General features: G+C 32.2%; 1 protein-coding gene across 2 annotated transcripts in view; it reads left to right on the top strand.

The window, feature by feature from the left end:
• The first annotated feature begins 266 nt into the window (after nucleotides 1-266).
• The window catches only part of LOC108724064 (BTB/POZ domain-containing protein KCTD9), an 81,092-nt gene continuing 61,136 nt past the window's right edge, over nucleotides 267-20,222 (top strand). Inside the window, exon 1 of one of the 2 annotated variants that reach the window (XM_018450221.1) lies at nucleotides 267-419. In XM_018450221.1, coding sequence (XP_018305723.1) covers nucleotides 372-419 — 48 coding nt within the window. In that variant the 5' untranslated portion in view covers nucleotides 267-371. The remainder of the gene's footprint in view (nucleotides 420-20,222) is intronic. The other variant, XM_018450222.1, reaches the window with a different exon arrangement.

The following is a 20,222-nucleotide window of genomic DNA, read 5'->3' as shown; positions in this document are numbered from 1 at the left end:
CTGTTCGCGTTGCTTATACTTTTGGCACTCGACATCTTCGCTTTCTCTCTTTTCAAGGCCAAATATGTATCTATCTCATTTTAAGTGCAAAAATATTTAGAGATTTCATGCAACGCGAACAGACCTATTGGATCATTACATCCTTGTTGTTTGCCAATGTTAAACAAAGATAACACGATCACTGTGTCGCACTGTGTCGCTTGTTGGAAAGCACACTCGGTCTCCTGCAACCTCCTGGTTTCTATTCTTCATGGTCTCTACTGTTAATTCTGAAAGAAGTTGTTGGAATCTGATTTTAAACTGTCAATTTGACGAATTAGAAATATCTGTAGTTTATTCATTGAAAATTAAAGATTTATCATTCATATACAATGAAGAGAGTTATTATTTTTGTTAATGGAACTGATGTTAATGGCAAAGTAAGTATTATGTTTTGCTCATATTAAATTATATTTAAATTATATTTCAATGATTGCTATATTATTTGTAAGGTGATTATTTTACATATTCACATATATAGATATGTGTATGTAAATTAGAAACTAAAAATTAAATTTTTATTTGGCGAAAATAAAATTATAACATTAACTATACATTTAGGAAAGCCTTTTGCATCTATACTTGTATAAATATGTTTTACAATTTGTAATGTCTACTTGCAATCAAAGGAGAAACTGTAACTTGAGAAAGTCGTAACTTGCTGTGTATAATTGAACAGCAATCTAAGATTTCATAAAGCAGAAAACATAAAATTAGCCTAAATGTACAGAAATATGATATTAGTATAATAGAAATATAACACTGCACAGTAAGAAATATTTCGTATTTATGTTGGAAACAGTCCACTCAAGTTCTTGTTAAACATTTGTGTTGAATTTTTTAACATATATTCGAGTGTTAATTTAACATATGATTATGTTATTTTTTATATCAAATTGATATTTAACACTTCTTGGTATCAAAATAATTTATGAATAAATAAATAACATAGAAATAATGTTGTGTTTTAATATGTAAATTCTAAGATGAATGAATATAATATATGTTTTAATTTAACATATCATAAATGTTAATTTTACTAAAAAAAATGCTTCCATGTTTATTGTTTACAAATCAGTAATACTTTTCTGTATTTATTTTTTAAAATAATATTTGTTTATATTGTCTTGTAACATTAATTAATACATATATTTGAGTGGACCGTTTGGGATGCATGTATTAAGGAGATTCGCCTATTTGGAGTAAAAAATGCAACTGAAATAAATTGTTATTACAGCGACTTTGTATCATATGCAATATTAGTGTAATGAATTGTGAATATTATTTATGTGCTATATTTTTAGTAAATTAATAGTATATTAACAAATATATGAGATTATCAACGACTCGGGAGGTCGATGTGACGGGTAATGACCGGCTATAGCGGATAAGGGAGCAATTCAGAATCGATACCCTGTTGAAAATTCTTGTAAGCTTTTGTATCAGATCTTCCAAGAGTTGTATGTGATCAATCATGATTACTAAACGAACGTACATGATCATAAAAGAATCTTATATAATTTATACATAAATCTCACCAGTAATCATTAATGATCTTTTGAATCTGGAATGAATTGTACACAACGGTTCATATCGCAATGAAAAGATCTTGCCTTAGCTTTATAAAAAACTTTTAAAAAATAGTTTCTTTACGGAATCATCTACGGAATCATTTACGGAAGAATATGGTATTAATTATATATGATTCTGAAGTATTTCATGAAAGATCATTTATCAGTCTTAAGAGACATAGTTACGGAATAATTTATTTTCCAAGTTGATACAAGAATCTGGCACAAATCGTACATGATGATTTATATAGCAATGAAAAGGAGGATCCTAAACCGAAGGTCGAATTTGATCGAGGTCGATAGTGCAGACTTTTTTAATTCCAAATTCGATAATAGTGACATTTTTTTATTGATTTCTTACATTATACATACTAAGTGTAAGAAGTGACCATATAAGACTCTAATATTAAAAATAAATAAAGAAAAGTACACTAGCAATGACAGTCAAGCGCAGTAATTGGAGCGCAACAAAATTATCAGTGATGATTTATTAATAAGTAAATAACAAACGTTTCGGCATCATTCCAAGCCATCATAAGTGGATACATTACTTGTACATGTGATTATTGTTTCAAGCTCCATTTGGAAAATTGTATGTATGTCTCTCACAATAGTTGCAAGACCAAGTGATTTTGGATTCTGCAACGAGGCCATACTCATTTAATTAATATTTTAAAAGGGACTTAATAGAAAGACTTATCAAAAGGAGCCGAGATTTGTAGAAATTATGATCAGTCGAATTAATAATCGCTTGAGTATAATATTAAGACATTTTGTCACAAATAACGAAGATACGTGCGAACTAAATGAAAGTCAAAGTGACACACAATATGAAATCGCAACGGGCACAACCTTGTTTATATTTTGTTTATTATTGACATGTATGCGTGATGTAAAAACTCAGTGTCTGACTGTAAGTTAATGCTATTCTTTTGTCTTTTTATGTACAGCATTTCAGATAGTCTTCTAAAAATTTTTCAAACTTGGATGCTTTATAAAAGGACACAAAGACGTTCTCCTAACGAATAAAAAAATGAACGTAGTTTATAAAATAGAATGTAATGATTGCGATGCTACATAGGACAGACATGCGGACAACTCAAGACCCAAATTTCTGAACATCGCAATCATATTAATTGCCATATTGAATCGTGACGTCAGAAGCGAGGAATGACACGTTAATTTATGTTGTATGCTATTTGTAACTGAAGACAATTTGGATAAATTAAATAATGAGATTGCTGTAAAACATTTGTAAAAATCGATGAAAACTATGCTTATCTCCCCTAACAGTAAATAATCGTAAAAAGTGATAAAAGGTACGTGTAAGTGAAAATAAATTATGCATGCGCATTGAATAAAAGCACTTCATGTGCCTTTTATCACTTTTTACGATTATTTACTGTTAGGGGAGATAAGCATAGTTTTCATCGATTTTTACAAATGTTTTAAAGCAATCTCATTATTTAATTTATCTAAATTGTCTTTAATTACAAATGGCATGCAACATAAATTATTATAACGTGTCATTCCTCACTTCTGACGTCACGATTAATTAAATGAGTATGGCCTCGTTGCAGGATCCAAAATGGTCTTGCAATCATTGTGAGAGACACATATACAGCTTTTGAAGTGGAGCTTGAGACAATAATCACATGTGTAAGTAATGTATCCACTGATGATGGCTCGGAATGATGCCGAAACGTTTGTTAAGCCTGCCGCACACGATACGTTTTTTTCTTACTGGATTTCTAACTGGATTTGCTTACTTGCTACCGTACGGGCGGCGGTACTGGCAGTGCTACTGGCCCATACTGGCCGTGGCTTCACACGGTGCGAGTTTTCGTACGGGCTGAACAACTGGAATTTGTTTGATAGAAGTGGCACGCTTAAATGTGAATGAGATAGATGAGATGGATAAAATTATTGCAACAGTAGTACATCGTCGGAAAATTGCTATTGCATTATTTTTAATTATTGAAAAATTGCGACGACAACGAAATAAATATCGCCGACGTTTATGGAGTCGACAGTGGTTGCAACGACGAGAGACCCACAATAGTGTTCTTATAATGTTATTTGAAGAATTCGGATGAGTATAAAGTTTTGAATTTTTTGTAACATTTCTTTTATCATCTTATATGTTATATTTTTATTCCTTGCTTACAGACCTGAAGATCCGAGATCTTTTCAAAATTTCACTAGAATGCAAGAAGAGGTTATGGAGGAACTGTTAAATCTTCTTATTCCATATATTGAAAAGAAAGACACAGTAATGAGAAAAGCAATTTCTCCTCGGATGAGGCTGAGTGCTACGCTTCGATATTTGGCAACTGGCAATTCATTTCAAGATCTTGCGTACTCTACAAGAATTGCTCCAAATACTCTGTCGAAAATTATATTAAAAACATTACAAGCTATTATTACAGTGTTAGATAAAAATGTGATATCATTTCCATCTAAACCTGAAGAGTGGGAAATTGTAGCTTATAAATTTGAAACTATGTGGCAATTTCTTCAATGCATAGGTGCTATAGACGGGAAACATATTTTATTTCGTCCTCCACGTTCTGAAGGATCTAAATATCGCAACTATAAGGGAAAAGACAGCATCATTCTTTTCGCATTAGTAGACGCAGAATATAAATTTATTTTTGTAGACGTTGGTAAAAATGGTCGCACACATGACTCTGCTGTATTTCGTGAAAGTCTGTTAGGTATAAAACTAAAGGAAAACACTCTTAATTTGCCACAACCAAAGACTCTACTGAATTTTAATTTTCAAATGCCATATGTAATTGTAGGAGATGATGCTTTTTCTTTGCATACAAATTTAATGAAACCATATCCTGACCGTGGCTTGACAGAAAACAGACGAATATTCAATTACAGATTAAGTAGAGCACGAAGAACTGTTGAAAATGCATTCGGCATTCTGGCGAATAGATTCAGAGTTCTTCTAAATCACATACCACTTTCTGTAGAAAAAGTAGAAATCATAACATATGCCTGTGTGCTTCTTCATAATTTTCTGTTGAGTAAAAATGTGCAACGTTATATTCCCTCTGAATATAGATCAGAAAATTTAGAAATACCTGAATCAGGATTACGTAGTGTGAATCAACAAGGGGGAAATCGTTCATTTGTTGCAGCTGGTGAAATAAGAGACATGTTTACTGAATATTTTAATACAATTGGTGCTGTTCTATGGCAGTATTCTGCTGTAGAAAGAGGAAATTAATTATTTTCAAATAACAAATCTGTAATTGTGTCGAAAATTGTAAAAATACTAACTTAAGATTACATGAAACGATATTTAAAAAATAAAAAAGAAATAAAATAGATTTTTAGCCCTTAAAGTTAATCCCACTCCGAGTATGACATTCCCGGGCAGTTTTTAACAAAAAACTGCCCGGGAATGTTTTTGGTTTTTTCAGAAATTGTTTACCTTATTATTTATAACTTTTTTTGATTAATAAGGATATATACATTTGTTCAGGACCATTATATCTTTACCTGATATTTATTCGAATAAAAAAATTGTACATATATAATACACACATCTTTTACAATAACACAATGCGTTTGAAAAACAATTTTTTAAGGGATAACATTATAAAAAAAGAATTAGTTATCTCTTTTCTCCCTGTAGATCTTCAGTGCTAGCATTTATAACCCTTTCAACCAATGTATTCATTACTTGAAACTGTAAACTTTCATTTTTAAAACGTTTTAATAGTGATCCTATAAATGCCATACATGTATCCACAGGATCTAACACGTTATTTGCAGAATTATTTGTTGACATGTCTGTTCGTTGTACAGTTATGGGTTGCTTTATTGAATGTGCTAATGCCTCAATAGCTCCAGCATAAACAGTTTCAGAATCTAATTTACGTTTCTTTGTGGTTTGGATTGTCGGAGATGGACTAATAGAAGGAGATGGGCGAGTACGATTGTTAATTCCTGATGAAGATGCGATAGAATTTGCTGGACTAATAGAAGAAGAAGGGCGAGGAATATTTGTAGATAAAGGAGTTTTACTTCTAATTCTATTAAGAACTCTATCAGTTCTCTCAGGAATTGTAGATGGGATACAAGAACTGATAACTGGTGAGACTTGGTTATTGACTGATTCTGCAACTTCTCATGAATCAATGAAAGATGAAGTTGATTCGTTTGTCGATTCATCAACAAAATTCCTGTATTCTTCATCTAACCATTCTTCAGCACAGGTATCCATTTCAGGCAATTGTTGAATATTTGAAACTTCTTCATCCTAAGTAAATAATTTATAAACAATATAAAAAATAGTTACTTTTTATTAAGAAGCATACAATAAATTCAAACAATTTAGGTATTTAAGTTATAAAATTAATTTGTAGTATTTCAGAAATTATTTAATTTTAAATCGCGTTTTACCTGATTTAAAGTAGATATCAATCAATAATGATGTTTCAGGAGAATTTTTTTCTATAGAATTTCGGCTTTTTCGAGGTGTGAAATAACTTTCTAAAAATTGTAAATATTCGAAGTACCAGAAATTCGGTTTGTATACCTGTAAACATTTTTTAAGACAAACTTAAATTTGGTAAAAATAAAAAAATAATTATTAAGTACATTTTTAAGAAAGATTGTAAGAAGAGGGTTACATTTTTATACTTACATCGTTAGTACCAATTCCAGATTTCATTGATGATTTTATTTTTGCATTTTCGACGTTAAATTGGTTTCGCAAATTATAAAATTTTGTTGAACTCTTTTTCTGTAGTTCCAGGTCTAACCCTTGAAACAATGGTACACACATTCTTTAATGCCTCACTTCTACTGTGTTTATTGTGATAATTTGGTGTGTTTACCGTATATAAACACGGTTTGTCTTTGTAGGCTTCTATTAAACATAAAATACTTTCTTTGGACCATTTTGCAGCCTTTTCATTTCTGCACGACGTCATATTTGCGAATTGAATCCACTTTTGAATTTGATGTAAAGACGACACTTTGATCTGCTTCGATCGTATTACCTGGTATAACCCAGTATAACCTATACAGATTGCGTCCTGATTGGCTCTCACAAAATCCAGTACAAAATCACGCAAGAAAAATAGGACCGGTTCTATTACGAAAATCCAGTACGCGAGCTAGTAGCGTAGCTCGTAAGCTACCCATTTCCCGTACGGGAGCACGTAAGACTGCCAGTATAGGAGCACGTAAGCAATCCAGTAAGAAAAAACGTATCGTGTGCGGCAGGCTTTATTTACTGATTGATAAATCACCACTGATAATTTTGTTGCGCTCCAATTACTGCGCTTGACTCTCATTGCTAGTGTACTTTTCTTTATTTATATATATATTTTTAATATTAGAGAGTCTTATAGTCACTTCTTACGCTTAAATTCCGCAGGCTGAAATAAACATGCGATAAAATACCTCATCGTTTTTTAACTTTATATTTTGGACTTTTAGAGATTTTGTAATTAAATTATTAAAAGCGTGGATAAAACAACGAGAAATCAACATAAAAAGTCGATTACATATCAAATTAAAAAAATTTTATACTCAATTCAAGATTGTGCCTCCACGTTTGTATCATATTTATAATTTTAATTTAGATCTATATCACAAAAAATCAAATGATAATTTTATTTACAAACGGGACTCACATACACACATACATAAATAAATTAGTAAAAATCGAATTGAAAGATACCTATAGGAAACTAAATGCGTCACATTTGGACTTTCATCAAATCAGAAAGATTGAAAAGCATTTACCAATGGATATTTGCAATTCTTTTTTCCAAAGACATGAAAAATCCCTTTTCTACTTTCGTGAACAACAAAAAATACATTAAACAGAAAAATGGAATGATTAATTTCAAAACAGAAAAAACGCGAAATTGAACCAATAGCATACCATTATTCCAATCCACATAATAAATCCACCAACAAATATTTATTCTTACTATCCAAAGAAAATAATAATGAAGAGCATAAAGAACATATTCAAACATTAACGATCAATCTTGACTCTTGTAAAATTCCACATACATCCAGTCTTAATTCTATCAAAGATAAATGGTTCAAATCATAAATTTATCATCAATACCACAAGATGTTCAAATTCTTCTACAATTAGAAGACAATTTTTCTTTACTGACAAATAGCTCTGAAAAGAAATTAATAGAATTCATAAAAAACACAGAAAATAGTATTATATTAAAAAATTATCAAAAAACATAATTAAATATAAGAAATGGAAGTATTTCAATTTTCAACAATCCTCTTTCTCGACAAAAAATAATTTACTAACAAAAGAATATATAGCTTATTTAGATCCTCGAAAATGTTTATTAAAGATAACCCCGAACATTATTTTCACGAGGGCAAAAAAGGGAATCCAACGGTTACTTTTGACAAAGAAATGTACATAGAAAAGATGAATAATATATTAAAAGACGAAGAAACTTATCAATTAATTAAAAAAGATTCAACTAACAAAATTATCACAGACTTACGTGATTTTAAAGGATGGAAGAGCTTCGAATATATTATAACTTCCACGCATAATCGCCTGAGTTGCAGTAATGTGAATCCACCGAGAGCTTATGGGCTTCTCAAAATTCACAAACAAAGTTATCCGTTTAGAATCATTGTGTCATCGTTAGATAGTCTTTTATACAATTTAGCTTTGTTTTTACACAATATAATCTCAAAAAGTATTCCTAAACCTTTTAGCCATATTGACAACAGTGTCCAAATAGTTGAAAGATTATCTAACTTACATCTTGATAATAATTTTGTTTTAATTTCTCTTGACGCTATCTCTTTATTTACTAATGTTACATCCTGGTAGATCTCTCTCTCCTATTATATGTTATCTTATATATATCTCATATATATATGTTATCTTAGGCTATTCCTAGTTAATATTTCATTTTCACACTTTGGTGTTTTATCTTTATTTTGAAAAGCTTTATTTTTATTTCTTTATCATATCTTTTAATTTTGAAGGGCATGTTTAGTTCAAACCAATAGATAGATCACGTTTATATACCTTTATGCGTCACACATATTATTTACCCTAAAGAATGTCTAAGAATATCCCCCGATCTTTTTCAAAGAAGCCTTTCTATAAAATAATAAATAATAGCGTATATTAACAATATATTGGTAATAGTATATTACATTAGCGTATATTACAGTAGCGTTTAACAGTAAAATAGAAATCTTCCTGAATGCGAGGACGAATACCTTTTTCTTCTTTTCTTTTTCTTTCTTTTTGCTTTCAATAAAATTAAACCAATTTTGGATATATGATTCGGAATGTAATGGATTCGCCTCGCATAAGGATGTTAGTTAAGAAAGAATTTTTATTATAAATTATTAAAACTCTCAATCGTTATCTATTAAGACTAAACTCGTAGAGTGGGGAGTAGGGCTTACGCGGAGCTTTGCTGCCTTATCTTAAGGAAACAAGCGCGAGTATAGATTCTACCAAGCCTTGATGAGTGTTGATTGGTCTTAAAAGGACACTCCCACACTAATTTCCAAAATATAAAAGGACCTACCAAAAACAGAAACACGAGAGTAGAAGTAGAAACCCATCTAGTACAGTCAGAAATCAATTAGATCAAGATGAGAACTATCCTCGCGTTTCGTCAGAAACTCACTCGTATGTCCTTTCCATTGTTCTGTTTTCATTATTTTATTAAACGAAAATACTGAATCAAATCGGCTGAAACCTGCATCTCTGCTCTACGTCCCATTCAATTACATAAAAACACATATACATACGAGTATTCGAGATTGTTGTTGCGACTGTCGCTGCCAATAGCATGGCCCCCGTCTTACGGCACTTCCTCGGAGTATTCATAATTACCTTACATCCGAAGGGCTGCTGCGACTGTCGCTGCCAATAGCGTGGCCCCTGTCTTATAGCACTTCTTCGAAACGTTAATAATTACCTCGATGTCTACTAAAGACGGACGAAGACAGCAAGAGAAGAGATTAAGATTTCAAATAAAATCAGCTCTCATTTCAAATCACGATCCTTTCCCTTATTTCCAAATTAGCGCAGCTATTAAATCAGAACAAACCGGCAGACTCAACCCGCGAACGCGTATATATTCTCAAGAAATTGGAGATCGATCTCACGTTTCCTAACTACAAGGACATTCGAAAAGACGATCCACGTAGATTCGCCTATAAGTTTCGTAATCTTTTTGGCACCGGATTCAAAATTACCCTTCCAAATAATTATCCAATACTTCCTAGTGAACATTCTTAACTGCACAACTTGATCTCCGATCCCCGGGTAAATTGCTTAAATGCATTGACCCTAAAACGGAGAAAATTTCAATAGCAACGTGACGTAACACTAATATCCCAATAGACTTAGCCAATAAAAGTATTTCTCGACGTTGGGATTTTATTTCATAACACACGAACATACCAAAAAATGAATTTTTAAAAACCATATCTTTAGTCTTAAACTCCACTTATTTTACTTTCAATAATAACATCTATAAATAAACATTTGGGCTCATGGGCTCTCCACTGTCTTCGGTAATTGCGAATTTAGTATTATGTGACTAAGGGCCAGTTTCACCAACGCCAGGGGTGCATTCAAAATGAACGTCCGGACGACAACTTTTTATCCAGAAGCGTTCGATTTGACCGGACGTTTTTTCCAGACGTTTCATCATGGTCGTTCAAAATGGGTTTAGAAGAATGCCCAGACGACAACTTTTCGCCGCACTCGAGACTGCGGCGAATTTTGCCCGTCATGCGCAGAAAAGTCTATCTATGCCTACGTAACCTATAAGAACTATATATTAGGGATGTAACGAAAGTGATTGTAACGAAAGCGAATGCGAAAACGAAAGAAAAAAATTTTTTTGCGAAAGCAAAAGGAAATGCGAATGCGAAAGATCTTTTTTTTCTGAATGATTAAATCAGCCACAATTACAGACAGTCACGAAAAATAATATATAATATTTAAAAAATATTGCTAATTCCTATTCAAATTATTGAATGATGGATTGAGAGAGATGAATGCAAATGTGTAAATTAGTATTTGCATATGAACGACTTATTTATTTTAAATTAAATAATTAAATAAAATACAAAATATATTAATTATAATCAATAAATGTTACCACATATTTTACACTTGATTCTGTCACTCATCTCCATTTCATCATAAAAGTTCCAAATAACACTGGATTTTGGTTTCATTGTTATTGTTAATTATTAATTATTATCACTTATCACTTTAGACTTAGACTTACAACTTACAATTAGTTATCATCAGACTTAGTTATCACAACAGTTTACTTTATAAATAAGTTTAACCTCTAAATAACCTCTAAGGTCTAACCTAAAATGTCTAGCTTTAGCTTTAGATTGGCAAACCAACGAATGAAATGTAAACTGCTTTCCCGCCATCTAGTGTGCCCCCGGTGAAGCTGTGAATTCCGCGGGCCGGACAAAATCTTTCGCTAAAACTTTCGCATAATTAGATGCGAAAACGAAAGCGAAAGTCTAAAATGATGCGAAAGTTTCGCTTTCGCATATGCGAAAGCGAATATTCGTTACATCCTTATTATATATGATTTGAGGTTATTATTATTAGTAGAAAAAGTTGAATCTTGAAATAGTATGTGTCTGAAGTGAAAAGAATAGTTTGAACTTTGTAAGTGATTGTATACATTTTTTATTTACATTATTCATTCTATAACAACACATTATTAATGTAATATTAATGTAAAAAAAGAAGTAGTAAATATATGTATGAATTCTATTAAGAGAGAATTACTCAATATAGAAGAAACATAATAATTCTATTAATTTATTTTATGTTATTAATTTTCAGTTGAAAAGTATAATGGAGAATTGTATAGTACAAGATGCTATTACATTATATAAAACGTTTTCTTTTAGAGATATCGAGTCTAATGATGATTCCGAAAAAGAGGAGCTAATTAGTAAAGAATTATATGCTGAGAAATTGTCAAATTCTGAAAAAAAAAGTTCCATCTCGAATAAAATATTTTATTGAGCATACAGTATTAAATAGTACTGCAAAGGAATTTCAATTATTGTTGAATTTCAATCACTATTGTAGACCCCGCATAAATTCGGTCACTTGTGTTACGCTTTAGACAATAAAACTGTTCGTCCTGTTCGTTCAGAATGAAAACGTCCAAGTGTGTGACGTCACATTACCCATGGACACCCTTGTCCAGATGAAAAATTTTCATTCTGAACGCACCCCAGTTAACTTAACTGACCAATCGCGTTTGCTGTTTAGTAGAATTGACCAATTGCGGTTGACAATTAATCATCGATTAAGCTTAATCGGCTTGGTGAAACTGACCCTTAGAGGAGAGGACTTGAGAGTTTTGGTATTCCATTATCTTTTTATCTCCTGTACGTTGACGACATTGCAACAGCAATCCTCCGAGATAAAACTCAAGAAATTTTAAATATTTTTAAGTAATTCCAGGCTACAATTCACCATTGAGGTTCGGGGAAATGAGTTGAATTTTCTTGACTTAAAGATCATAAAAAACAACATCAAAATCGAGTTTGACTGGTATGAAAAAGCAATTTTCGATAAATATGCATATTAATGGACACCGCGCTGATGACCTTGATGTTGTCATTCTGAGTAACATTGTCTTAACAACTAGGTGACGGTCTCTTATAGTTTCTGAGATATTTAGACTTGAAAGTCTAATTTATGTGGTATATCTTTCCGTTAGAGAATAAACTCCGATTGTGACATCTTTGAATTGTTGACAGTATGTACTTCTATTTATCTCTATTGACTCAAATTTTCATCATGCATCTATACGAAATGACTCCCACCCCACCTCCCTCCTGCTTAGGGGTGCACGACTTCCACGCGAAGCAACTCCCACTCCACTTCTCCCCTGCTTAGGGGCGCACGACTTCCATGCGAAGCGATTCCCACCCATCTCCTTCCCTGTTAGGGGCGCACGACTTCCACGCGAAGCGACTTCCACTTACCTCCCTCCCTGCTTAGGGGCGCATTTCTACACGAAGCGACTCCCACCCCACCTCCCCCCTGTTTTGGGGCGCACGGCTTTCACGCGAAGCGACTCTCAGTCCCTTTGCAGGAGGGAAGGGGGGGTGACAGTCGTGCGCTCTTTGCAGGGGGGAGGGGGAGGAGAGTCGCTTCGCGTGGAAAGTCGAAATCCATGTGCAACAGTACAATTATAGAAGTTGTGCGCCCCTTAGCAGGAGGGAGAATGGTGAGAGTCGCTTCGCATGGAAAGTCGAAACCCACGTGCAACAGTACAATCATAGAAGTCGTGCGCCCCTTAGCAAGGGGGGAGGGATGGTGAAAGTTGGAAAGATATATCACATAAATTAGACCTTTAAGTCTAAATATCTCAGAAACTATAAGAGACGCCACCTAGTTGTTAAGGTAAAGTTACTCAGAATCATGACCTTGACAACATATGTCAAGGTCAAGGTCATCGGAGCGGTGTCCGTTAATATGCATAATTACTCAACCTTCTCAGGAAGATTCCTATATTTTCACTCTCAACACTCTCTTTCTCAAATGAAAGGTACAATCATAGGCATGGCGGACAGATCCTTTTTATTATCGCATCCACGTTATCATGAAAAGAATTTAAAATTTATAGTCGATACTCTCACAAACAATGACTACCCATTACGATTCATTTTCAATGCTATTAACAACAGACTAAAATATCTTATAAAAAATCAGACCAACAACTTAAAAAATAAAAATAAAATAAAAATAATGATAACGTTGCAAAAAAACAACTGGTTTGTTATACATCACAGGAATATCCGAAAGGTTTGATAAAATAAAGAACGATCTTAAAATGAAACTTTCGTTTTTTAGTCTAAACAAACTTGGATGCTTTATAAAAGGATATAAAGACGTTTTCCCAACGAATGAAAGAATAAACGTAGTTTATAAAATAGAATGTAATGGTCGCTATGCTACATACATAGGACAGGCATGCAGACAACTCAAGACCCGAATTTCTGAACATCGCAATCATATTAATAGAAACACGACAACTAAATCGGTAATTACGGACTACAGAATTAATAATAACCATAAATTCAATTGGGAGAACATAAAAATTATTCATACTGAAAAATTTTTAAACAAAAGATCAATATCTGAAATGCTGTACATGAAAAGACAGAAGAATAGTATTAACTTACAGTCAGACACTGAGTTTTTATATCACGCATACGTGTCAATAATAAACAAAATATATTATAAATAAGATTCTGTCTGCCACGATTTCATATTGTGTATCACTTTGACTCTAACATTCGTTTAGTTCGCACGTATCTTCGTTATTTGTGACAAAATGTCTTAATATTATACTCAAGCGATTGTTAATTGGACTGATCATGGTTTCTACAAATCTCGGCTCCTTTTGGTAAGTCTTTCTATTAAGTTTTTTTTAAAACATTAATTAAATGAATATGGCCTCGTTGCAAGATTCTCCAAATCACTTGGTCTTGCAACCATTGTGAGAGACATACATACAACTTTCCAAGTGGAGCTTGAGACAATAATCACATATACAAGTAATGTAGCCATTGATGATGGTTCGGAATAATGCCGAAACGTTTGTTATTTACTGATTAATAAATCACTACTAATAATTTTGTTGCGCTCCAATTACTGCGCTTGACTCTCATTGCCAGTGTACTTTATTCTTTTCTTTATTATACATATTATATACCGTTCTGTATCACTCAAACGCATGTATCTGTCCTTATGTATGTGGAGGTCTCAACTCTAGGCTTACCAACTTTGAAGATCCCTACTTACCATCTTGGAAGATCTGTATTTTACCATCACACATTTTCACACTTTCCTTTCACACATGATAAATTCACTTCTTTGGTTTATATGTTTTATTCACAAATTTTCTGTAAAAATCGATACTTCTTCGGATACCGTTTTTTAGCGACACAAATATAATATTTATTTACATCATACATTTATTCACTTCTTGTTGGTAATTCGCGCAGAGCACATTTTGTTAGAAATTCCTGAATAAAATCCTATATTTAAAAGCTAAAGAGTCCAGTTATTGTGTAGCAAGTAGCCACATATTCCAGCGCTATCTATCGCAATATTGTAACATTCCAGCGCTATCTATCGCAAGATCGTGGAACTACTATTACACGGAATTTCGGGTTCTGTTGACATTCCTACCCTGTTGAAAGTTCTTGTAAGTTTTTTGTACCAGATCTTAAAAGAGTTGTGTGTGATCAATCAAGATTATGAAATGAACTTAGGGGAGAGTGGGCATGAAAAAGCCAGTTTTTTTTTCAAAATATGGAAAAAAAATTTAATCTGGTGTTGAACAAACAAAATTACTTTCTAACTTAAGTACACATTTGTCTATAAGATTCATTAACAGAAAAATAATTTAGTCATTAAGGGATTGTTGGAGTGACTAAATTGTCACATTACAGTCGTATAAAAATCTTCGAATTAACTGAACGGAATAAAAAATTCTTTTACATGATTAAAGTAGACGCAAAATTAGGAGGTAGTGCAATGGATTTTACACTAAAATCGAAATTTAGAAATTTTAAAAAGAAAAATTTTTTAATTTTTTTTGATTATAAAAAAATTCAAAAAAAATTTTTTCCTTTTTTTATTATAAAATAATTTTAAAACCAAGCAACTTTCATTTCAAACATCTTTTTTTATCTCTTACAGTTTCGACGATATTCACTTCGAAAGAGAAAAACCGATTTTATTCGAAGAAGTGTTTCACCCCTTAAAAATAAAAATAGGCACGTATAAAAAAATACGTGTCATTTATTTTTGTCCGGAGAATAACATACTAAAAGCTCATTAAGATTGGAGGGAGATAGTTAGGTCCCTTTCCTTGTAAGAAATATCTAATTCAGTAACCACCACGCAATGTATCTTGGATAAAGCTAATGTTGATGATGAAAAAACGCACGCACGTAGGTACGAACATTTATCTTTATTTCGTTCATATTATTGTACGCCGTGTAACATTGACTTTTACACTGCAAAAAGTTGCAGTTTTTGAGATCATTATAATCCAATTAAAGAAAGATTAATATGAGCAACTGGTGGCAAGTTATTAAATTTTATTACTCTGTTATTCCAACCTACCAAAAAGAAAATAATAGTAACTTTCATTTTTCTTCAAAAATATTTTTATTGAAAATTTAAGTTTTTTATTTCAATCCAAGTAATATAAATACCTTCAATTTCCCTTTAAAAATTATTATATTAAAATTATTATGTTCCTATCCTATTTTGACCAAGTATCACAAATTTTTTAATTAACTGTAGTGAGATATATATATGATTCATATCACAGAACATATACTAAGGGAAGCGCAAGATCTGTGTTAAATCATGGAAACAAATACGATTGCAGCGTTCTAAGTGGCCCTTGTACTACATAAGGATGGGTTCGATTTAGATGCTCACGCTCTTTAAGCGCTTATAATTGTCGCACGCACGCACGCACACACGCACGCACGTTAGGTTACGGTCCACTTGACGAAATAATGCAAGGGAGCAAAGGGAGTGGAATATTTAAAAAAAATGACTAGTGAGAATAGAGTAACAAAGTAAAATATTTATTACAATCATCATAAAATACATACTCATATGAGATAACATTCTCAGTTTTTAATATATCACAAAAAAAACATCAATTCCTGCAACCAGGAAATTTTTTTATAATATTGAAAAAATGTAACGTCTAAAATATTTTGCGGAATCTCCGGAAATGCAATATTAACAATATCAAATGCAATATTAACAAATAAAAATTAAAAAAAAACTAAAATGAATCAAAACAATTTGTTTCTAAAAGAGGAATGATTTTTTTTTACATAATATGGTTTCGCGAAGCTCCTTTCAATCTTTTTCATTTATCTAAATATATTATTCGTCTTAATTTATACTTATAGATAAACTTTAGTATATAAAAATACTCAAATGATATCACAAATTACTGTACACAGCCAGAGATCAAATACAATTAATTAACGCTAAAATTAAAAATGAAAATTTAATTAAATTGGAAAAAAAATTTAATCATTTCACTTCACGAAAACAAAAGATATGTAGTAACAAAAAAATGTTGGTCTCACGTTTCATGTTAGTTGTACTATAGTACTATAAATACAAAGATAAAATTACAAAAAGAAGAAAACATCTTAAAAAGAAATCGTAATAGTAAGTCTTTGAAATAAAAAAATTAAGTAAAAGTGAAAGAAATGCTAAAGTATGTGAATAAATGATTAAGTTAATTTAAATCGTTTGACTTTTTTATAATAGCCTGAAGTTAGTTCCCCTGATTCCTTTTTATCTTTGACATATTTAAAAATTAAAAAGGACAAACACTTTTCGACGATCATATCAGGAGACGCGGTAGTCTCTCCGGCCATGTTCAACTATCCTAACTATTTTAGGATTAATGAAAATGAAAATGAAAGACACTACATGTCTCTTATCCCGAGCCATCAAAGTCCATTTTTTGGGGGTACAGAACTACTAAAATATAAAAAATTTTGAATCGCACGTAACATATCCTGAAGGGCATCACCACGAGTAATTTGAGCCAAAAGAAATAAAAATCGGTCAAGCGGTTCTGGACATATAAGCGGTCGAAAAGTGATGGTTTTCGTGAAAAATGAAGTAACGTCTTCTCCTTCTTTTCTGTTCGCAGTCACGTGCACTTCTCTCTCATCTTTTATTCACACCTCCCCCAACTTCGACCTGCTTCACCCCCTCCCCCGCCTTCCTTTTCTCTCACCACCCATCCCGTCACCAACACCCCTCAATATATGTCAAGGTCAACAATGTCGGAGTTGAATTTTCTATTTTTAATAACTTTGGAACGTGCGACGGGTAACTGCTATAACCTTCCAAAGGTTATTCAATGTGATGACCTTCATAATGTATGGGATGGTTAAGGTCATCGGAGGTGAATTTTAATTTTAATAACTTCTTAATAAGCAACTGTTAATTTCTTCTTAATAACTGTTAATAAGCAATCGACTGACAAAACGCTTCGACGATCACTAAGGGTCATTACCCTGATAATATATGTCACGGTCAGCATCGTCGGAGTTGAATTCCCTATTTCATTTTTAATAACTTTTTAACGTGAGATGGGTGACTGCTAAACCTTCGGAAGGTTTCAGAAAATGTAATAGGAAAACAAGTATCGTATGAAGCAGGTTTATGTTAAGTAATAATTCCAGATTGAAAAAAGGAATAAAATTAAGTAAAAGTTACTGAAATGTTTAAAACACTGATGAAAAGGCTACCTAAAGTTTGAATTTTTATAGTTAAGAACCTTTTCATGGTTCTTATTTTATGAATCGTCTGACTGAATAACTAATTGAAAAGGAACATTTTATGCAAATATATATGTATAAAAATGCAGGGATATATGGGAAGTAAAGTAACGCCGTAAATTTTATCATTTATAAAAACGACTTGATAACGACTTCATTGCAACGATAACTGACTATACTAATTTTGTGCAAAGTTTGGAAAAGTCACTTTGAGAGGTAACTCTTAACTATTACGTGTTTATTTACTAAAGAAATTATTTGTAATGAGTAGTTCCAAAAATAAAAAATCTACTTTTAAATCTAATTTTAACGATATGTATTAGATAAATTAAAGATTTGATATCAATGATGGCCGCTAAATTATAATCTTTAAAAATTACCTATAATTATTATTATATATTATTATTATAATTATTATTATAATTGTTATTTCTTTCCCGTTCGCTTTGCTGCTTCTTCGCGGTCCCCAATGGTAATGGGCCGCTAACAGCCGTATTAGAAACCGTTTATCAATGATTATAATCCGCGGCTATATAATTAGCCTGGGAGTAGAATATGGACATACAATTTATAGGAGAAAAATTAGAGTTTTTAAAATCATACTTAACAAAATATACGACAAAGTCGGAGAAATGCAATATAGATTTTGCAATGATAGATTCCAATAAGTCCTTGGCATCGAAATTGTGGAATTTTCCGATGCGTTCATTGAATAACAAAGAATGCGGTGTTTTAAAAGCTGCGGACACACTACTAGGGAATCCCTTCCATGGTACGGACAGTGATACCATTGTTAAATGGATTGACGTTAATGAGATGAGAAACAGAAAATTTAAAATTCATTCAATGAAATTAAAGCTAAAATACAATGGAAATTGTATGCTCTATACTTATCGTCCATCGCTCATCGATGATTACTATCCAAGCAGACCTAAGGAATTAGAATCATTGAATTTGTACGATTTTGCCAGATTTTGGGAAATTACGAAACAGATGCCAAAAAATGACGAAGTCGAGTGTTACAAACTTGTATCGGATTTATGTTTAAAAAAACGAAAAAAGTGTTACTCAATTAACCATTATCGATTTAATGTAAAAACTGAACCTGAAACATACTTTTACTCGCTGCTTCTTCTGTTTAAACCGTGGAGAGATTTGAGTGAACTCAAAAGTGCATACGAGACTTACACGGATGCCTTTAAGAATTCAGCGTCTGCTTTGACGAAGACAATGAAATATCACGAAAAGCTGGAAGAAATACAGAAAGCTTTTGAGAACGTTGCTGAATTAATCAAGAAGCGCGAAAATGATCTAAAAATAGCAGACAGAGCCAAATCTAATGACGATGGACTGGATTGCAATCCAATAGAATGCAACCAAATAGAAGCTAACGACGCGATGAAACTGGAAGATTTTGGTAAAATTGACGCACCGATTGATTTATCACAAATAATGTCGCGATTGAACGAAGACCAGAAAAGAATCTTGGATAGAGTATGCCAAGTTTTACAAAATAAAAATCAGTTTTTGCGACTGTACGTAAGTGGCGAGGGTGGTACAGGGAAAAGATTTCTTATTGCAATGATTAAACATTGGATCAGAATAAATTTGAAAAAAGCGACTGCCATATCTGCTCCCACGGGTATCGCGGTATTCAATATCAATGGCTTGACGATCCATAGAATGTTTCAGCTACCCATCACCCATGAATCTACGGCAAAGTATACGCACTTGTCAGATATGGTCTTGAAAACTTTGAGAGACAAATTAAAGACTGTCGAATTATTTATAATCGATGAAGTATCCTTGATTTCGAATGTGACACTTATGTTTATCAATCTACGATTATGTGAAATCTTTGATATGACAGATACAGATGATGGTTTCTTTGGCAGAAAACACATTCTTCTGTTTGGAGATTTGTTGCAGCTTCCCCCTGTCATTAGTTATATATTAAAAAATATTTTACACCAGATGTAGTTTGCACCAGATGTAGTACGCTTTAGTTTACTGAAAAATATGTACATATGTATGTTGTTGGAACATGATTTTTTTCTAAAGTTGTCAAAAAAATCTATCGATTATATCGATATATTACTATGAATAATAAAAATTTATTATCTTATTCGAAGAACTTTGTGATATTTCAAAGAGTATCATCAAGAAAAAATCTCTGTATCAAACATCGTGTTAAAATCGGAGAGACGAAGA

The sequence above is a fragment of the Mycetomoellerius zeteki genome, unplaced genomic scaffold (genome assembly GCF_001594055.1).
Source record: "Mycetomoellerius zeteki isolate Tzet28-1 unplaced genomic scaffold, Tzet1.0 scaffold269, whole genome shotgun sequence".
In the NCBI taxonomy this organism is placed as follows: domain Eukaryota; kingdom Metazoa; phylum Arthropoda; class Insecta; order Hymenoptera; family Formicidae; genus Mycetomoellerius; species Mycetomoellerius zeteki.
The sequence above is the reverse complement of the archived record's forward strand: the minus strand, read 5'-3'. Positions and strand labels throughout refer to the sequence as shown.